Source organism: Neolamprologus brichardi, chromosome 20 (assembly GCF_056152115.1).
Source record: "Neolamprologus brichardi isolate AB-2024 chromosome 20, ASM5615211v1, whole genome shotgun sequence".
In the NCBI taxonomy this organism is placed as follows: domain Eukaryota; kingdom Metazoa; phylum Chordata; class Actinopteri; order Cichliformes; family Cichlidae; genus Neolamprologus; species Neolamprologus brichardi.
In genome coordinates, this window is record NC_142123.1 from 9,328,122 (window position 1) to 9,345,984 (window position 17,863).

A 17,863-nucleotide genomic window follows, 5' to 3' on the forward strand; every position below is an offset into this window, starting at 1 on the left:
TCCTGTGGTGACCCCTTGTGGCAAGAGAGTAGCTGAAAATAGCTCTACTATGCGCTATCTACAGTGCACAGGAATGTTTGGGGAAAATAGTATCACTTTGAATTGATTTTTAAAGCCAATTCTGCTTTTTTGGGTTTTTTTTGTTTTGTTTCGTTAATGATGTGCTTGAGAGCGACTATATTAAGTCAAAGTGTTGATGAGTTGAGTTGCATTCTTGGTTCTTTCTCTTTGTTGCTATACATCTGCTATATATTGAAATGAATTCCTTTTAAGAATGTTTGCTTCCCCAGAATGACTCAAAAGAGAGCTCAGATAACGACTAGCTGTACAACACATATGTGGGTCTTGCTATGTCCTGTCTTCCCTTCTTTGTTTGCTTTTTATAGGGTATGGCACCTTCTCAAGTCAAAGTAGAAGGCTAATGAAAACCCTCTGTCTAAAAGCTATATGATTGATGGATAAAGGAGCTGCCATGGCAGGCCTTCAGCTTACCTCTGTGTTTAATTCCTTCTCCCGACTGGCATTCCACACTAAAAGATATACACTTCAATTATACATGGGGACGGTGGGGGCACAGGCTGCTCTGCCTTGCCTAAGAACTGATCAATATTTCAGCTCCAAGGGGACCAAACATCTAGCGGAGCAGCTGCTGCTTAACAGCTTTACACAGTAGAGTGGCACACCCAGTAATATGCAGCTATATACTGTGGGTGTGTGTATGTGTGATCGTGGGATTTCAAGGGCCGCAAGAACTACTGCCGAGGTGACAGTAGGGAGAGATGAGAGCCTTGAGGAGGTTTTAGGTGTGTGTGTGTGTGGCTGCTTTCTACTGTGGGTGGTGTGTATTGACTTGATTCTTACTTGACTGTTCTTTCTCCATCCCTATCTCATTTCTCTTTCTGTCACTCCCTCTTTTCCCTCCACAGACAAACACACATACACACAGAGCTCGTCCCTATAATTCGGCTATCAGCGCTCCCCGGGGTCTGCACTGCCTCTGTGTGTGTTCAGACAGAAGGAAAGAAAGAGAATCTGTCTGTCTCATACTTTGTTGTTTCAGGCTCTGACATGTCAATTCAATCTTTACCTATTTGTATCTGAAGTCTGGCAGACTTCCTCTATTTTCTTTCATTGTTTTATATTTCCTGCATTCCTTCTGTATTGTGATGCATTTCCAGGATTCAGACAGTGCCCACAGTTTGTTTGCGAGGCATTTCAGACAGGATTTACAAAATGTCAGGAGACCAAAACCTGGGTGACAAGCTAAGACTTAGAGCGAGTGCTGAGATCTGTTTCTGTCGAAGCTGGGATGTTGTAGAATTTTGTCGGAGTCTGAGTCAAAGCTGCAAACAGAGGCACACAAACCGAAATTGTGGAAGTCAGAAAATGATTGTGAATGTGCTGATCATGAGGAATCATGAGAAAACTGGCCTAGGAGAGTTCAGGCTGTGTTCAGGAATAAAGGTAGTCATACCAAATATTGCCATTCAAGCTTCACCATTTATGGTTGCACATTTCAATGAATTGCTGCAACTATTTCCCACTTTCTTAACAACAGAACTGAGGGGTGGTTTAAGACTTTTGCACAGTAGTGTAAGAAACATATCCAGAAAGGTTTTTGAAATTTGTTATCGATCAGGCCAAAACGTCAACATTTCTTGATAACTTAGCCCTTTCACCATTTGAACAATGTGATTGGTTACAGTTATGTGTATGTGATTTAGTGCTGCAAGATGGTAGACATAGACAACATAGCACAATAGACATTCTAGTACCAGAGGACTTCATGCACATACAATATATTTTACTTTCACATTTTGTTCTCGTTGGATGTCATTTTGAAAGGATTTCATCACTTTAAATTTTACTAAATAAAATGAAAAATAAGAAACCTATCACCAGACACTTTTTCTCAAACGTAAATGGTTTATTATTCTAGCATTCCTTATTGACAATTCCTGATAGTGAATTTATAATCAATACATTCTGATTTAAATCAGAAGCTGTTTGAAGAAAACAATTAAATTCTACATTTTTGATCATCCCCACACATTCATATCAACAAAAGTATTTACATTTACTTTCAGTGGACAGAAAGTAAATGTAGTTCTTATTTAGTCTACTTATATTTTAAGTGATTTCACTAGCTGTTAAAGTTTTCTGCAGTAAAATAGCCTAAGATTTTTGAACACTGAGAATTACTGCCCTGTGAAAGTTCTTGCTGGATAGAAATCGCATCACTGTCACCTCATTCCTCAGAGGGATTCCACATAATTGGGCTATTTCTCCAGTAATTGCTGCAGTCCTCTTTGCCTGATAGCTCGGCTTTTGCCTGTCCTTCACTTGTTTTTTTCCCTCTCTTTTTTGTCCTTATAACATATCAAACCTCTTTTTTTAAACAACTTCAGCCACATTACACATCTCCTGGGATGCAGCATTTATTACCACTGTGAATGCAATCCAAGCCCCCCCCCCTTCACTTAAACCCATCACCGAAGTGATAGAAAAAAACCCACATTTTCTCATCAGCTCCAATTTTTGTTCTTTTTTCGACCGGCTTTAGGCGCTCACTTGCTGCATCCTCTGTCTTCAGTGTTCCAAAAAGAACTTTTCTTTATAAAGTATAGAACATAACAAATTTATTAGGCCGCCTGTCATGAAAACAATAAGGCACAAATATTTAACAAAATCTGTCAAAACCTTGTTTAAAACTAAAAACTCATGGATAAAAAATGTAATTTTGATTAAAGAGCTCGCACCTACTGTTGGATTAAACATTACAGACATAACAGACCCATTCTCTTCCGCTTATCCTTGTCAGGGTTGTGGGGGGCCTGGAGCCTATCCTAGTTTCTTAGGGCAAGAGGCAGGGTATGCCCTGGACAGGTTGCCAGTCTGTCACAGGGCTAACACATAGAGAAAGCAACCATTGGCAGCCACATTCAAACCTATGGGTAATTTAGAGTTACCTATTAACCTACCCCTACTAACTGCATGCCTTTGGAATGTGGGAGGAAGCACGAGTACCTGAAAAAAACCCACGCAAACACAGGGAGAACATGCAAACTCCACAGATGATTTAGTTAATTACCAATATTGATATAAACCTTACATTGGGTGATGATTTAATAAACTTTTTAAGAACTGTGTAAATTTTCAAAAGCTTATTTTGGCAAAGGTAAGAGTATAAGTACTAGTCACTTATTCAATTCCACATTTATCCAGGAACAAAAACCACTGCAGCTGGATTCGGTGATCATTTTTCACAACATGATTAAGATCATGTGCTGGAGCCCAGTGTGCTTCACATAGATGATCGTTTTCTGACAACAAAGAATGATGGCTGACATATCTGTCCTGTTGATACTCAACAGACTTTGGACCTGTGAGGACCTCTTGTTGAAAGTGTTTTTTGTCTGTCACACATATACATACCAGTCTTACCAGCCCAGAAACGATCAGTGACATTTATTACTGGCCATAAGGAAGCCCGAAGCTTCTAACACTGTAATTTCTGCCTCTCTATCATCCGCACCACCATCTCTCATCTCTCCTATGCTAGTGACAGTTATAGAATTTCATACCAAGAGGATTTGTGATGCTGACACCCGCTGGTTCTGTGCCTGTAAAATGATGTGCTACGTTTCTCTTGCTTTTGCGCTCTCTTTCTCCCGCTCCCTCTCTTCCCTCTACCTCAAGGCGTTGGCTATGCTGCCAAAACTTGTATCAAAGCACTACAGCTAAGAATCTCCCTGAGCACATGTGCTTGCTTAACTTCATAAATCTTCATGAGCTGAGTTGTATGACTTTGAGTTCAACAGGGAAAGTCCAAGGGTAATAGCACACGGTATACAGCACATCTACTTGTACATCTAGAGTTTAGGGTTAAATGTATATGTGTGCTAGCTTACTGCATCGCCTCGTTGTGATTCATTGTACTTTGTTTTTATTGTGTTTTAGCTATAACAATGACTTTTAGTCAGCTTAGCTACCTACAGGTACATGCTTTACATGCAAATAACACAGGCATGCAGACATAGGGAACTGGCTGGTTAGCTAAATCCCAGGTAGCTTACACTTTTGTTCCCAGGCTCCTAGCCAGTCTGTGGGCTAAATGGAAATGCCCTGTTTGCTTTTCTTTTGGGAAGCCTCCAATGGTTGAACAACAGGTCGATGTCAATTATACTCCAGTTGCTCTGGACCTCTGTTTGCAAAACCAATGCTCATTTGTAGCCTTTTTCTTTTGTGCATTGCCCATGAAACTCCTCTTAGTGCTTGCCTCAGTAGAACAGTTGAATGACCACCTTCGGGGGAGGGGGGAAGAAGAATTAGCTTTAGCTTTTATACTCTGACAATGCAAAGACAGGATCATAAATATGTCACTAGTGCGTATTCAGTTTCTTTAAATATAAACATATCCCATAATATAGCAATTCATGTTGCTTGTTCTGTGTTTTCTTCTATAGCCTTAAATCTCACATCATCAGTCTTTCATGGTTTCATTTGCCTCTTCTCTTTCACCCACAAAGAGGTCCCAGAAAACCTCCCCAGAAGCTGCAGACAAGCTTGTTGTTAGCAGTGACAGTGACTTCCAGCCACATGCCTCTGCGCTGATGATGTTTTAATGTCATCCCGTTTCTGTTCTTCCCTCTTTACTCAAGTTATGGGCATTGAATATTTACCCCTGTGAGAATCGATTACTGCTCTGTTGACGGTTGCCGCAGAGTATAACCTCTCATTAGAGCCGACATATGCTGCGCCTGGCGTTGCTGCCGATGCAAGCTGTTTTTTCAATGACATCTCCCAGTGTTCCCATGGCGTTGTGAGCAAGATCTTACAACACTGCCTTGAAGTGAAAGTTGTGGGGAAAGAACTGCTATTATGTTGGATGGCAGATAGTACAAACTTAGAGATGTGGCAGTGTAATTGCTGCTTGGAACAAAATACACATATATATCCATATATGGGGCTGAACATACAGAGTTCAACTTTGTCCTTTTTAAGTTTTGATAAAGTAAAGGCCATAGCCTCCAGTACAACTGGCCGATTGGTTGCTCGGTATACTTGTCCAAGTTCTATTGGTATTTGCCACTGCTACCTTTGTAAGGAGCAAAGGCGCAAATGAGCTTCTGTGGAAAAACAAGTCACTATTTGGCCCACCCTGACAGAGATGGCTGTGTTTTTATTCAAAGTGATGGACAGAAGGTTGAGTGTAAACGCTTTGTTGTATGTTTTGTTTCATATTGTGACATATTTTTTTTCTGCTGGCAGTGTCAAGGCTGCACGAAGACCAGTTCAACCCCCAGACTGCTACTATAGCGGCGTGCTCATATAATACATACAGTGGTTATGTGGTTTAGTATTCTCTTGCTGAAATATACAACACTTTACCTGAAAAATATTTTGTCTGGATGGGAGCACATGCTGTATAAATCTCTCAGCGTTGATGATGACTTTCCAGATATGCCCAAATGTGCTACTGATCTTGCCTGAGCTTGCCATTCAAAACAAGCTAATATTTTTCTTAAAATCATACATTTTCTCAGTTCAAACACTTGATATGTTTTCTATGTTCTACTGTAAATAAAATTTGGGTTTATAAGATTTTCAAGTCTTTGTCTTTTGTTTTTATATACATTTTATACAGTGTTTGACTTTGGTTCTGTTCAGAAACAGTCCATCCAGCCATCACTATTATTATGCAATACAGGGTTGCGGAGCTGTCCTGGGGCAGGAGGCAGGGTAAATTGTGGACAGTTTGCCAATCTGTTGCTCGGCTAATGTACAGAGACCGATAAGCATACAGTCTGAAGGACCATTTAAAATTACCAGTTAACCTAACATGGATGTCTTTGAGCTGTTTGAGGAAGGCAGAGTATCTGGGGAGAACTTATTAGGAACTATTAGGAGAGAGTACTAACTATCACTCCGTTATTGTATGAAGAGTAGTTGTTATATTATTATTGATTATTGATGGTAAACGTATCTCCTGTAAGCAAGTGATAATAGAGGCAGGATCTTAACAACACCGACGAGCAAAGAACGCTCCACCTGTGAATTTATACTAGAAAATGACCTAAATAAGACTCAGTATAGCTACAGCAGTATCAGTCAGAACACTTGTTATTATTTTATCTTTAGTTGAGCTTGTCTGTTTCAAAATGTTCAGTCACGGCTGTTCTTTTTAGCTCTGACTACATTTCGTCTGTAAATCTGAATAATTGCAAATTGAATATGGGAAGTATTTGCTCTATGGGGACATGAAGTGGGATTTTTTTTTTGTTCCAGAGACTGGACTGAAATCAATTTGGAGTTGTATCAAAGCATTGGAGCATATGAAAAAGGAATTCAAGCTTGAACTGGAAATTCATCATGAACAATGTCCATATTCGGATTGCTTTTAGACTGGGGACTGCGTCTTTAACCGCAATGCAGATTCTACAGTATCACGGTGGGAGGGAACTTGGGTGAACATGATAGAATATGCCCCCCCCCCCCAACCCAAAATGTCTTGTTATACAACTTGGGGATAGGTTCAAAAGAAGTTCGTTCAAAAATGAGGCTTTGATTTGGGAGTTAAGGTTGGAAATAAATACACTGAGTGAAAGTAAAGTTTTCAGTCCATGAATACTGAATGACATGCATCTAGGGATGTGGGATATTTTTACTTTCTCAGCTCAGCCAGTGTTTGTTGTTGCTAAAATATCTGTCTGAATTCCAGCTCAGCAAACAGAGTAAATGCTCAGTGAGGAAATGTGCACCATCATTTCTGAGAATAAGGGAGGATTTGGATTAAAACAGATTGAGTATTTTAAAATTTAATACAAGTTTCTCTAAAATTCTTCATTGGAAGCTTGTTGATCAAAACGATTTCCTCAACAGTTCTGAGCTTCTATGTTTAGGCTTTGAACAAAGGGAAATATGTCATTGTTGAATTTCTTCCAACAGGGAGTTTCTTTTTTAGCAGAGACACCAGTTTGTGAACCACACTATTCTGTAAGTGTCAGCTTCCTTGTTGATGAGGCAAAGACTAGTGGGTGTAGATACAAGCAGACAAATAACTAATCCAAACCACATGAGTACCTTTACTTCCCATGTTTTACATTTGTATTCACCAGTGTTTGTATTTTGAAAATAAGTCATTTAAACTCACCTTGCATAGAGATAAAAGCGATGTGGCCGAAATAGGAATGCCTCAGAGGCTTTGAATTTGAATAAATGGCTCAGTGGTGGCTGATAGCTGGGTCTAAAGATGAACAGGGTCTGCCTCAGTAGGCTGGGAGAAATTGGTTCTATATTTCAAGATAGCTCATGTCTACTTATACGTTTGTTTTTTTTTTTTCTTTTGATGCCGTCATGTTCTTCTCTATGGTTTTGAAAAACAACAGGCTTTATTGTGCTCAGGGACGAATGGATCAGAGAGAATTTGTGGGCCTCTTTATCTTATTCAGGCCTTTGTGCATGTAAATCAGTGTGGCTCTGCTGTAGGTAGGCTGTTATTTCGAATTTGAATGAGTGTCCCTTCTGAACTAGTTAAATTAAAAAAAAAACCAAGGTCATCCTCACCTGCATAATCCTATAGAGTTTCTTTATCAGGGGACATTCCCTCCTCTTGAATGTTAGAATGTTGAATGTTTGCCAATCAGGTATTCTGGTCGGGATGTTTGGCTCATTCTTTTTAGAGACAATATGGAGACTGACACAGATGTGCTTGGAGAGACCACAGAGAATCCAAAGATGGTAAATGGTAGAAATTTTGAAGTCTTTTTAAAATAAAGAAAAACATCTAACAAGACGTATGCTATCGTGATTGGAACGAAGGCAAGCAATCTGTTACAATTACAAAGCAATTAAATAAATCAAAGAAATATGCTTGTGAGCAACCTGTACAGCTGTTGCTGTTTTCCTGTCAATATTATTCAAGAATGAAGCTTGATTGCATGTTGACGTATTTATTCTGTGTACCATGTTTCGGGCTTGCTGGCTTGTTTCTTTCTTTCTTTCTTTTTGTACTTATGTACCTTTTATTTCTTGCCAGATGAAGTGGCTATTAATAGCCACATTGATTTCATTCACAGTGATCTGAAGTGAATGCATACCAGGTGCACACTAAATATCTCTGCATTGTGTGTTTTATGTGGTATTGTATTTTTTTCACTGTTTTTTAAATGACTTAATGACCTGGGGAGAGGGAAGCCATGTGCCTTAAAAAAAATCCTAGTCAGAACAACTATGTGTAGAATTGCTGTGTAGTCATGGCAACTTTCAATTTGTTTTAATGGTGTACTTTTGTAAAGAAATCATATAAACCTGGTGGTAAATCAGTTTCTTGTTTTTAGCTGTTTATTCTCAGTGTCCCCAGGATCCCGGTTTCATAGTCCAAATAGTAAATGTGTATTTTGTTCCTAGTTTGATTATCCTTGTACTGCAGTAACTCAAATGACAGCAACATTTGATGCTTCAAGCTGAAGTAGGTACCTGGGGATTGTACAACATCTGCACTTGTTTATAGGTCATTTGCCTGAAATGATTTTCAACATACGCACACAGTTTAATGGCTATATGTCATATAAACCATCTTGAGCTAAGTACTGTCTGCATTATGCTTTCAATTTGTGCTAAATATGTAACATACATCTAAAAACATGTATTAAAATTGCTTGCTTGCCTAGTTATTGTTCTCATTGTTCTGTTACTTGTTACACTTATTACATCAATATTCATAACTTTTTGGAACAGTTATTTTGTAAAATACATTTTTAAAGCAAATGTTTATTAATATAGTGTTCATGTAAACACTAATTTGCATACAGTGTTTAGTGTAATTTACTTTAAAACCATGTGCTGAGTCATGAAGTATAAGGAGAACGAAAGATGTTGGGGTACCTTTCACCTGCAGATGCCACTCTTCATCAGCTAAGTGATTTGAAAGTTTTGTTGTCTTCTTTAAGCAGTACAGTTTAGATCCCAGATGTCTGTGATTGACAAGTTGCTGCCATTGTACCATGTTATATAGAAATTTACACCTTGGATGCCACACATAGGTTACAAAACTATTAAACAAAGCAAGATGATGATGGCCAACACGTAAGAGGAGGCAAAACCAGGTTTCCACAAATCATTGGCCCTGTTATTTTCATTTTGGCTTAATTTCGGATCTTTTTTTACTCCTTGTGTTTCTTTTTCTAGGTACTGTATGTCCATACGTCTTTGACTTTACCCAGCACACTGTTGGTTCTGGAGTTGGTGTCATTATCACCCAGACCAGACTGCTCTCATCAGGCTCTGGGACGAGGCTTTACTGTCCTGGAGCTTTTCAACAACAGGCCAGACACCCCAGCTGCTGATGGGGAGAGAAGGTGATTAGTCCATTCTTAATTCCTCTGCCAAAGGATTAATGAACTTTCTCATGAAGAGATTATTAAAGAGCAGGTGTATTTAGAGTGAAAGAGTTTCTGCTAGAATACTATCCAGGGACTTAGAGTTCACCTAGTTTGCTTGGTCTTTCAAATTTTTAGATCAGTATTCATGTGTAACATATAGATATGGCTTTTTACTCAGGTAAGGTGTTTAAATCAACTAGGGTTTGCTATGTTGGTAAGTACAGTGGAACCCCGACTTACGAAATTAATTCGGTCCCGAGGGTCTTTCGTAAGTCAAAGCACCCATCGCGCCTTTTGAGTGAACGATAGGCTATAAGCTAATTGCTAACTGCAACAACAACACGTCGTTCAAGTTGAACAGCGAAGCGCAAGTACGAAAGCCAAGGGGGTTGTCACATGATTCGGAAGACATTGTGGGCATTGTAGGCATTCTGGGCTCAGCCAATCAGAGCCAGCGGATTTCGTTACGCTGGCATTTTGCCGTAACACGGGCAGAAATATTGCCGTTAAGTGCCTTCATAACTTGAATTTTTTGTTACATGGGGTATTCGTACGTCGGGGTTCCACTGTAGTAGAATTATATGTAGCCTGTGTGTTTTTGTTATGTGGGAATCTATAGGAGTTTTCTTTACGTGTGAAGTCATGGGTGTTGGTGTTATTTTATGTCCTAGGCTGAATCTACATCACGGATCACCAAGAGCCTTGCTTCACCCTCTAATAAAGGACGCTGTTGACTGTAAGAATACTTTATTCATACTATCTATTTATCAGGTGTATTCACTCTAGGTATTTTTTGCTAGAGTACTCTGGCATGAAAGCTGCTAGGACCACAGTGCATGTGGTCTTTAGCAGTATTTACTTCCAGGCCAGTGAATCTACCTGTATTTGATGTAAAACTTTGACGTCCACTTAATTTTTAACTGGGGTTAGGGTTAGAGAAACAGCTGTCAACCAAATGTTTTGAGCTGAACAGTTTTGAACTTTGCTACATTACAAAAATGTGAGCTGTTCAAAAAGTGCATTATACCTGTGATTCATTTGCTGCTCATACTATTTGGTGGATTATGTCATCAGGTGTAACCTTTGGAAAGGTTACCGTTATTGTAGTGGCGACCTGTTCTGTCAGTTTTTTCTTTGTACAGAGTCAATCTGCATACATCTAACTCACAAAACTAAATGCTCTGTACTATGAGCTAAAAAATTCAGGGAAGCAAAATAAAATAGTTGCAGTAGTTATTTTAGGTCAGCTAAAGTGACACTGTGATACTAAAACTTGACTGATGACTAAAGAAGTCTTTGGTGGGGAAAATCAAACAGTTGTTTGCAGTTGGTGCTAGAATAAAAAGTTACAGCTGATAAACAGTATAATAGAGAATGACAGCCAAATGCGAAATAGAGATCAGAGATATAGTAATTATAGTGAGATGATGGGACATCAGGAGGCATTGTGTGGCCCCCCTGCCATGTAAAGTAAAGCAAAGATGTGTCATTTGTCAACTAGTATTTTAACTTTTTTTTAACCAGGTACCATTGCATAAAGATAGCACTTTGGTCAGCTTACATGAAAGAGGGTGTTCAAGAGAGAAAAGGCAGTGACAGATAGCCAGACGTCATACTGTAATGATGATAAAGATTTTTTATGGCCTCTCAGCGCTTGAATCTTGTTTAAAAATAGTGATCATGACGCAAACTTACAGAAATATTTTCCATTTGGTCGATCACATCAAAGTGCCACAAAGGTGTGTGTGTAACAAACTAAGAACAAGGGCTAGAAAGAGAGGAAGACTTTACAGCAGAGGCAGTAGAGTCATAATAATTAAAAAAAAATATATACAGTTTTTTTAAGCATGTCATTTTTGACAGATTACAACTCCGAGGTCCATCTACAGTAACATCGAGTAATTGACTTGAATCATTTTCAAGGACAGTGCTGAAGCTGACAGTTGTTTTATTAACATAACATCAAGCGTTACATGGTAGAATCCTCACTCAAAGACTTTAAGTGAGTCTGGGACCATGGGTCACAGAAGGCTGCAGCTGCACCTTTGTGCAAAAGAAGGGCAGGCTCCAGGATTTCCTTCTGGTGAAGCCACTCCTGGCAGGCTTGGAAAGTCCTGTTTTAAGATGCTTTTGCCAACTTTTGATCCTTTCCCCTGGGAGAAATGTTTCCACTTCAAAACTGTTTTAGTGCTAATGGAAAAAGAGACAGATTAAATAAATTGTAGGTACATTATGACATAATTTTTATAACCCTATTCTTTTTAAAATTGACAAAGAGAAAGTCTAACACAACCTGATTCCCAGAGTGGGCATTTCTTAGTGTAGACGATCTAGTCATCAATTTTGCAAATTTATATAGGCTGACAGAGGCATCCCCTACCTGATGTTAGAGAGGAGAGAGGTGTGATGTAAGGGGGTTTCTGACACCAGCAGTTGTACAGACCCTAAAGCCTGCTTAAGCCACACATCTGAAGCAGACAAGACCTTCTTCACTTTAAAAATATTTTCCCAGGTAGCACTTGGTCAGTGGATTATTGACTATATGACCTCAATGTTTTTTTTTCAAGGCCATTTTTCCCCCTTTGAGACAAAGTGCAGGTTTTCGCTCCCTGGTAAAAGCTGACAGTTTTGGTTATCCGGTTTACTTTAGATTTAGAGTTGTTTTGGATAATTCTTGGGTTTTCTGCTAAAGCACTTGGTTGATCTAGAATTGTCTTTGATTGACTTAAAGCCAAGGCTATGAATTACAAAACAGACGTGCCTCACAGTATGAATAACACGGTGCCCAGTGAGAGCCAGAGTTCCTGTCTTGGCTATCATGTCACATGAATATTAGAAAACCTCCTCTCAAACGGACTGTTATGCTCTCTGAATTATTAAACATAAGCCTGTTATTTAGTGGAAAGTTGCTTCTTTCTTTTAAGAGCCATGTTGCTGCTGCTTTTGCTGTAGCTCTTTTGTGTCCAAAACCTTTTTTCTTAACCTTTAATAACTTTTAGTTTCATCCACTGTGACAGAGACCCGCAGTCCCTATCTGCTGGGTGACATGGAATACTTAGGAGTGGTTTTATTATTTTATTTTATTTTTTAAATAAGTGTCTAAAAATATTTTGTGCAGAAGTGAATTAAGCACGTTCTTATAGTGGCCATTCATGTCTTATGGTGTGGAAGAATTATAATGAGAAATCATTCCCTAGAGGATGTTTCTTTTTACCCTTCATTCATTAGCAATTCCAAATTATGTAATTTCCCTGACTTTGTTTTTGAAAATACTGTGGCTCTGGAGAAGGATAATATCTTTTTTTATGTCTTGATGTGTTGCAAATGAGTCTGGGGTTAAAAGTTGAATTGAATAAAAGTGAATGAATTTAAATAAAAAATGGCTGGATTTCCACACGTCTGCTATATTACAGAGATAGCAAGCATTATAAACCCTCTAATGCTTGCTTGATAGCAACCATTAGAGGGTGTTTCCTTATAGTAATTATAAAAGCTGCTAGCTTAAGGGCTCACACATTTTAGTCCAGAAATGACCACACACAGGAAACATATCACTTTTCCATCTCTATGCACTCTATGCAGTCTTGTGAAAAAATAATAGCACACTTACTGGTTCCATTAGGAATAAAAGGGTAAGTAGCAGGCAGGTGTTGCTATATAGATACACTTGATTAACTGATCTTCAGTAGGTGTGACCATCTGAATAAAATAATAAGTTTTGACAGCCTGCTGGTCTGGAGCGCAATGCTACAGTTTTCTCAGAAGTGGACATCCCAGCAAATTCACCCCAAGGTCAGTTTGTGCAATGCTCAGTATTGCAAGAAAACCCAAGAGCTACCCCAGTTAGGATGTTAAATGTTAAAGTTCATGACAGTGCAGTCAGGAAAAGACTGAACTGTAATAGCGTGTTTGGAAGGGTTGTCAGGAGAAATCCTGTTCTTTCTAAAAAAGAATCTGGCAGCAAAGTTGTATCTCAACAAAAGACTTTTGCAACAGTGCCACTTGGACAGATGAGACCAAAGTGGAGATGTTTGGCCATAATACACAGTACCATGTTTGGTGAAAGTGAAACACAGCATATTAGCACAAACACCTTATACCAGCTCTCAAGCATGGTGCTGAAGGGTGATGGTTTTAGGCAGTGTGTGATTATCAAATACTTTTATCAAAATAAAAAGTATGTCGTACAGCTCTCTCCATGGCCTTTCATCATATATCTTATAGTTAATTTGGTGTCTTTTAATTTTTTTCCAAGGTCAACTTTGACCTTTGGAGCTAATGATCAAGGTCAAGGTCAACTACTTAAGCCAACTGAGGTACTCATGCCCTCAAGGCCTGGTATATTGGTTTGAAGTTTGAAGATGATCCATGAAAAACCTGTGGATAATATAAAGCTTTTTACATTTTGTGTGTGACCATGACCCGATTTTCACCAAAATTAAATCAGCTTTAGCTGTTATGGGTTTATACCATCACACAAAATTTGAGCTTCATATCTTTCCTATCTGTCAGACAGATAGACAAAAAGACAAATGAACAAATGGAATTACATAGTCTCTCCCTTTGGGGGAGAAAAAAAGATGAAAGGGCTAAAAGCTTAAAAAAATTACAATAAGCAAAAAAATCTGTAGTATTTTTTCTCTTGTCTATTGATGTATTAAACCTTATACTGCTTCCATTTATGTCTTTGTGATTGTGTGTACTGTGTAAATACTGTGTGAACCTGCCTTATTCAAAAACATCAAGAAAACTTTGAGCCATCTATATACAACAGACCTAATTTTCTTTTTTGAGGCCACCACTTGTGCTTTATTTGTAGGCACACTCAGCCGGACAAGCATTCTTTCCACTGTTTGCGGGGCAAAATGCAGCCTTTATCAAAACAATCTACTGAGAATTGTCTGCTAAATCACAATATAAAGCCTTAAAATGAATCAGTAGCAACTTTTGTTTCCTTTTTGCAATTTTTCATGGGAAAATGCATTCATGGGGTTCTTCTCTATGTAAAAATAAAGATAGCTCAATGGAAAGAGTGAGTGAAGCGTACGTTTAAAAAAAGGACCCAATCAATCCAAATGTCAGCAAATTCAAGTTCATGTGCTTTTGGACAGGAGAAAAAGAAATGGGATTTAAGGTTGTGACAGATTTCTACAGCCACATTCAAATGACATTATGGTCACGCTATGCTTTTACTTGACCAACACACAATTACTTTGAGTTAATTAAAGAGGATTCATTTCTTTAATATAACTTATTACGAGATTATGGCATACAAAGCAAGGGGGGAAATGCATTTAAAACTGACAGGCCTTGCTGACTGATGCTCTGAAAGTTTCTAAGCCCATTCAACATGTAATTTTTTGATTCTAGAAAACTTTAAGTTGGCATTTTTACAGAGCTACCCATCCACTGACGTGAAGAATATCAGTTATTTGAAAACTGTCACCTAAAACCACTGAAACGGAAATGTGAGCTTTTACCCCCCACACATACAGTAAATTGTGTTCTGTGTATGTTTATATAGAAAGTAAAGGTTAATGGATGTATTTAAAAGTTTCAGTCTGTTATAACAACATAATTTTATAAAGATAATGAATGCCTAGTATGGCAGGTCGTAGTGCCAATAGAACCAGTGACTGTCTGCCTCTGGTTGAGTAAAATGGATGGCAACACAGGCAGCTGTAGCGATAGTGTTCTGCTGGGCTTCAGCTGAGCTAATTCTGGTCAGTGAGCTTGTGCTTTCAACTATGTCTGTTGTATCGGTCTTTTTATTATAACTGTCAAATAATGTAAATTGGTGTGTGGTTACTTTTGTAGTCCTTATAAGTCTGTACTCCACTTTTGGTGAGTGAAATTCTTGTTTTTTAACTATATGTCTATTAACAATTACCAGATATGTCTGGCGATGCACTTATACAGTCTATAGATGCATCTTACTAACCAGGATTTCTAGCAAAACTCTAGCATAACTATGTCCTCTACCGTATGATCTAAGTATTGTGACAGTGATAAGCTAAAATACAGGCTTCAAAACTGAGATCACAAACTAATATGAGATGCCACATGGGGCTTTGTCCATCTTCTGTATACAGTCAAAACTGGGTTATTTAAATGTGAAGCACCTACAGTGTTCAGTGATAAAATGAGGGGAGAAATATTATTCTGAAATGATGTAGACTTATTTGAAACCTGTGATACTGGGTAAGCAAGCATCTTTTTTTTTCTTTAAGTGTATGTGAATTGTCTTGACATTTAGATTTTTTTTTACTAGACCACATACGCTTAAATTGTTACTAATTTTAGGCATAGGCTTGGTGACCTTTATATCAGAAAACCAGTGGAGCAAAGATGTAGACAAAGCAAAAGATTAATATGACAAAAGTATTTTCACACCAGCCCAAGCTACTTTGGCTTTAACTTCACTCTTTTAGCGCCATCTGTGGATGAAGTACCTCAGTCATAATGTGATGAAATGTAATTCTTTTTTAAGAATTGTTTTATTCATTTTCTTCTGTTTTTTGCTGAACAAACACTGGCAAAGTAAATAAAAGACACCTAAAAAAAGAAAAAAAAGACTAGTGCAGCCTGGCCTTATTAAAAGAAGACAAACAAAAGTGTTTCATGACTCTAAAAACATGACACTTTAGATAAACATATTTCATCTTCCAGCAGAAGATAAAGTTTGCTTCAATGGTTAAACACTGCTCTAGTCTATAAAACACAGTTCCTATAAAAGGCATACAATTGTCCTTCCGTATTGAGTTCATTATACAATTTGAATTGGAGAGAGCTTAAGGCAGGAGAAAATGGTGGCAGCAAAGAAGTCAAAAACCCCCCATTTTCCAGTGCTGGAGTCAGGGTCAAGAGGCAGGAAATGGGAAAAGGAGGAAAAATGAAAGGAAGGAAGTTGCCGTGGGGCTTTTGAAAGTCTTAAAGGATAAAAGCATGAAGGGAGGCAGTATGCTCATTGGCCTGATCTAAGCTTTTCCTCTCAACCAACTGGGAGAAAAGGGGAAGACGCAGAGAGAAGAAAAACTGAAATGAGGATCGAGAGCTGCTCTGGGGACCTGTTAATGTGATGAGAGCACACACAGATGGTACATTGTGTTCACATTAGCATAGCCTTATTTGAAGCCATGATGCATTAATTTATTGTGTATGTCTGAGCATAAGAGGATAGAAAGGTTGTGTCATGACAGATTTTGTCAATCACACACTTAAAAATCCTATCTGTGGCCAAAAAGGAGGTTTTTCAGTGCTTTCAGCAGAGTTATTGCTGTAAATGCTACGAAAGTGTTTGCTTTCGTCACTGCTATGTTTAGTTTGTAATTAAACGATGCTTTTTATCGGATGCAACTCCTTGAGGCTCAAATTGAGCTAGGTTGAAGTCATCATCATGGTGAGGTTTTTCTTGCTGTTATATCGCTTGGTAACTGATTAAACACAGCACTGGTCGCAGCTACATCAACTTCCTCTATATAGGCTGGTGCCTATTTGCACCAACAAGGTAGGAGTCCATCTAAGCTACTAAAGGGGCCATAGGCAGGGTACACCCTGGACAGGCTGCCAGTCTGTTGCAGGCCCACAGAGAGACAGACAACTAGGGATGGGTACCGGTATCCGGTGCCATGATGGCACCGGTTCTGACATAAACGGTAGTAACCAGACCGAAAAGCAGCGCACATTTCGGTGCTTTATTTCGGTGCTTTTTTTTCTGAGCTGTGATACACTTTAGATTCTAGCCAATCATTTTACGTTTCCGAGGATAGTAGGCGGGCCCAGGTACGTACGTTCTTTTAGAGCAGAGATACAGATTAAAAGTGCCTGAGGCGAAGCGGTCAAAAGTATGGCTGTACTTCACAGCAAAATATGCAAACTCAGCAGCCTGCAACAAGTGCTTTAAGCTGATACTGTGATACTGTCAAAGGAGGTAACACCTCAAATCTGATGAAACACCTGGCGACGCATAGCGTTTTTTTTAAAAGCCGAGAAATGCGCCGTATTTGATAGCTTGCTGCGAGACCTCACACCGAGCACATCTACTGCGGGTGTGGTGCCTGTTATCGGACCCGGAATTTGCAACATCCCCCAAAAACCCGAAGAGTACAGTCCTGGCCCCTAGCCCTGCCAGTGTAGCAGAAATGATGAGGATGATGATGGCAGCAGCAGCCGTTCTTCTCTGCGTCAGTAGCTTAATGTTGTTCGTGTGTAATTTATGTTGAGTAGGCTAACCACGTTATTACATTAATGCACGTAAGGTGAACTAGCAAACATCATCATAGCTACATGCGGCTGTCTTCTTGTTTCATGGCAGATACTCCCTTCACTCTGGCCAAAAAAGCTAAAATGACCAAAGAAAAAGTGGAAAACAGTTAAAAATGAGAGGTTTTTGGACAAAGTTTGTGTTTTTTCCATTGTTTAAGCACCGCTTCCAGTCAAGAGTGATACCATATATGCCCCATAGCTGCAGAAAAGGCTAA

General features: G+C 38.9%; 1 protein-coding gene across 2 annotated transcripts in view; it reads left to right on the plus strand.

Annotated features, from left to right (window-relative positions):
• Nucleotides 1–17,863, plus strand: part of nphp4 (nephronophthisis 4) — a 166,242-nt gene that overhangs the window by 12,130 nt on the left and 136,249 nt on the right. For both annotated transcript variants that reach the window (XM_006785366.2, XM_006785367.2), the window contains exons 3-4: nt 9,190–9,359; nt 10,055–10,119. In XM_006785366.2, the coding sequence (XP_006785429.2) occupies nt 9,190–9,359; nt 10,055–10,119 (235 nt within the window). The remainder of the gene's footprint in view (nt 1–9,189; nt 9,360–10,054; nt 10,120–17,863) is intronic.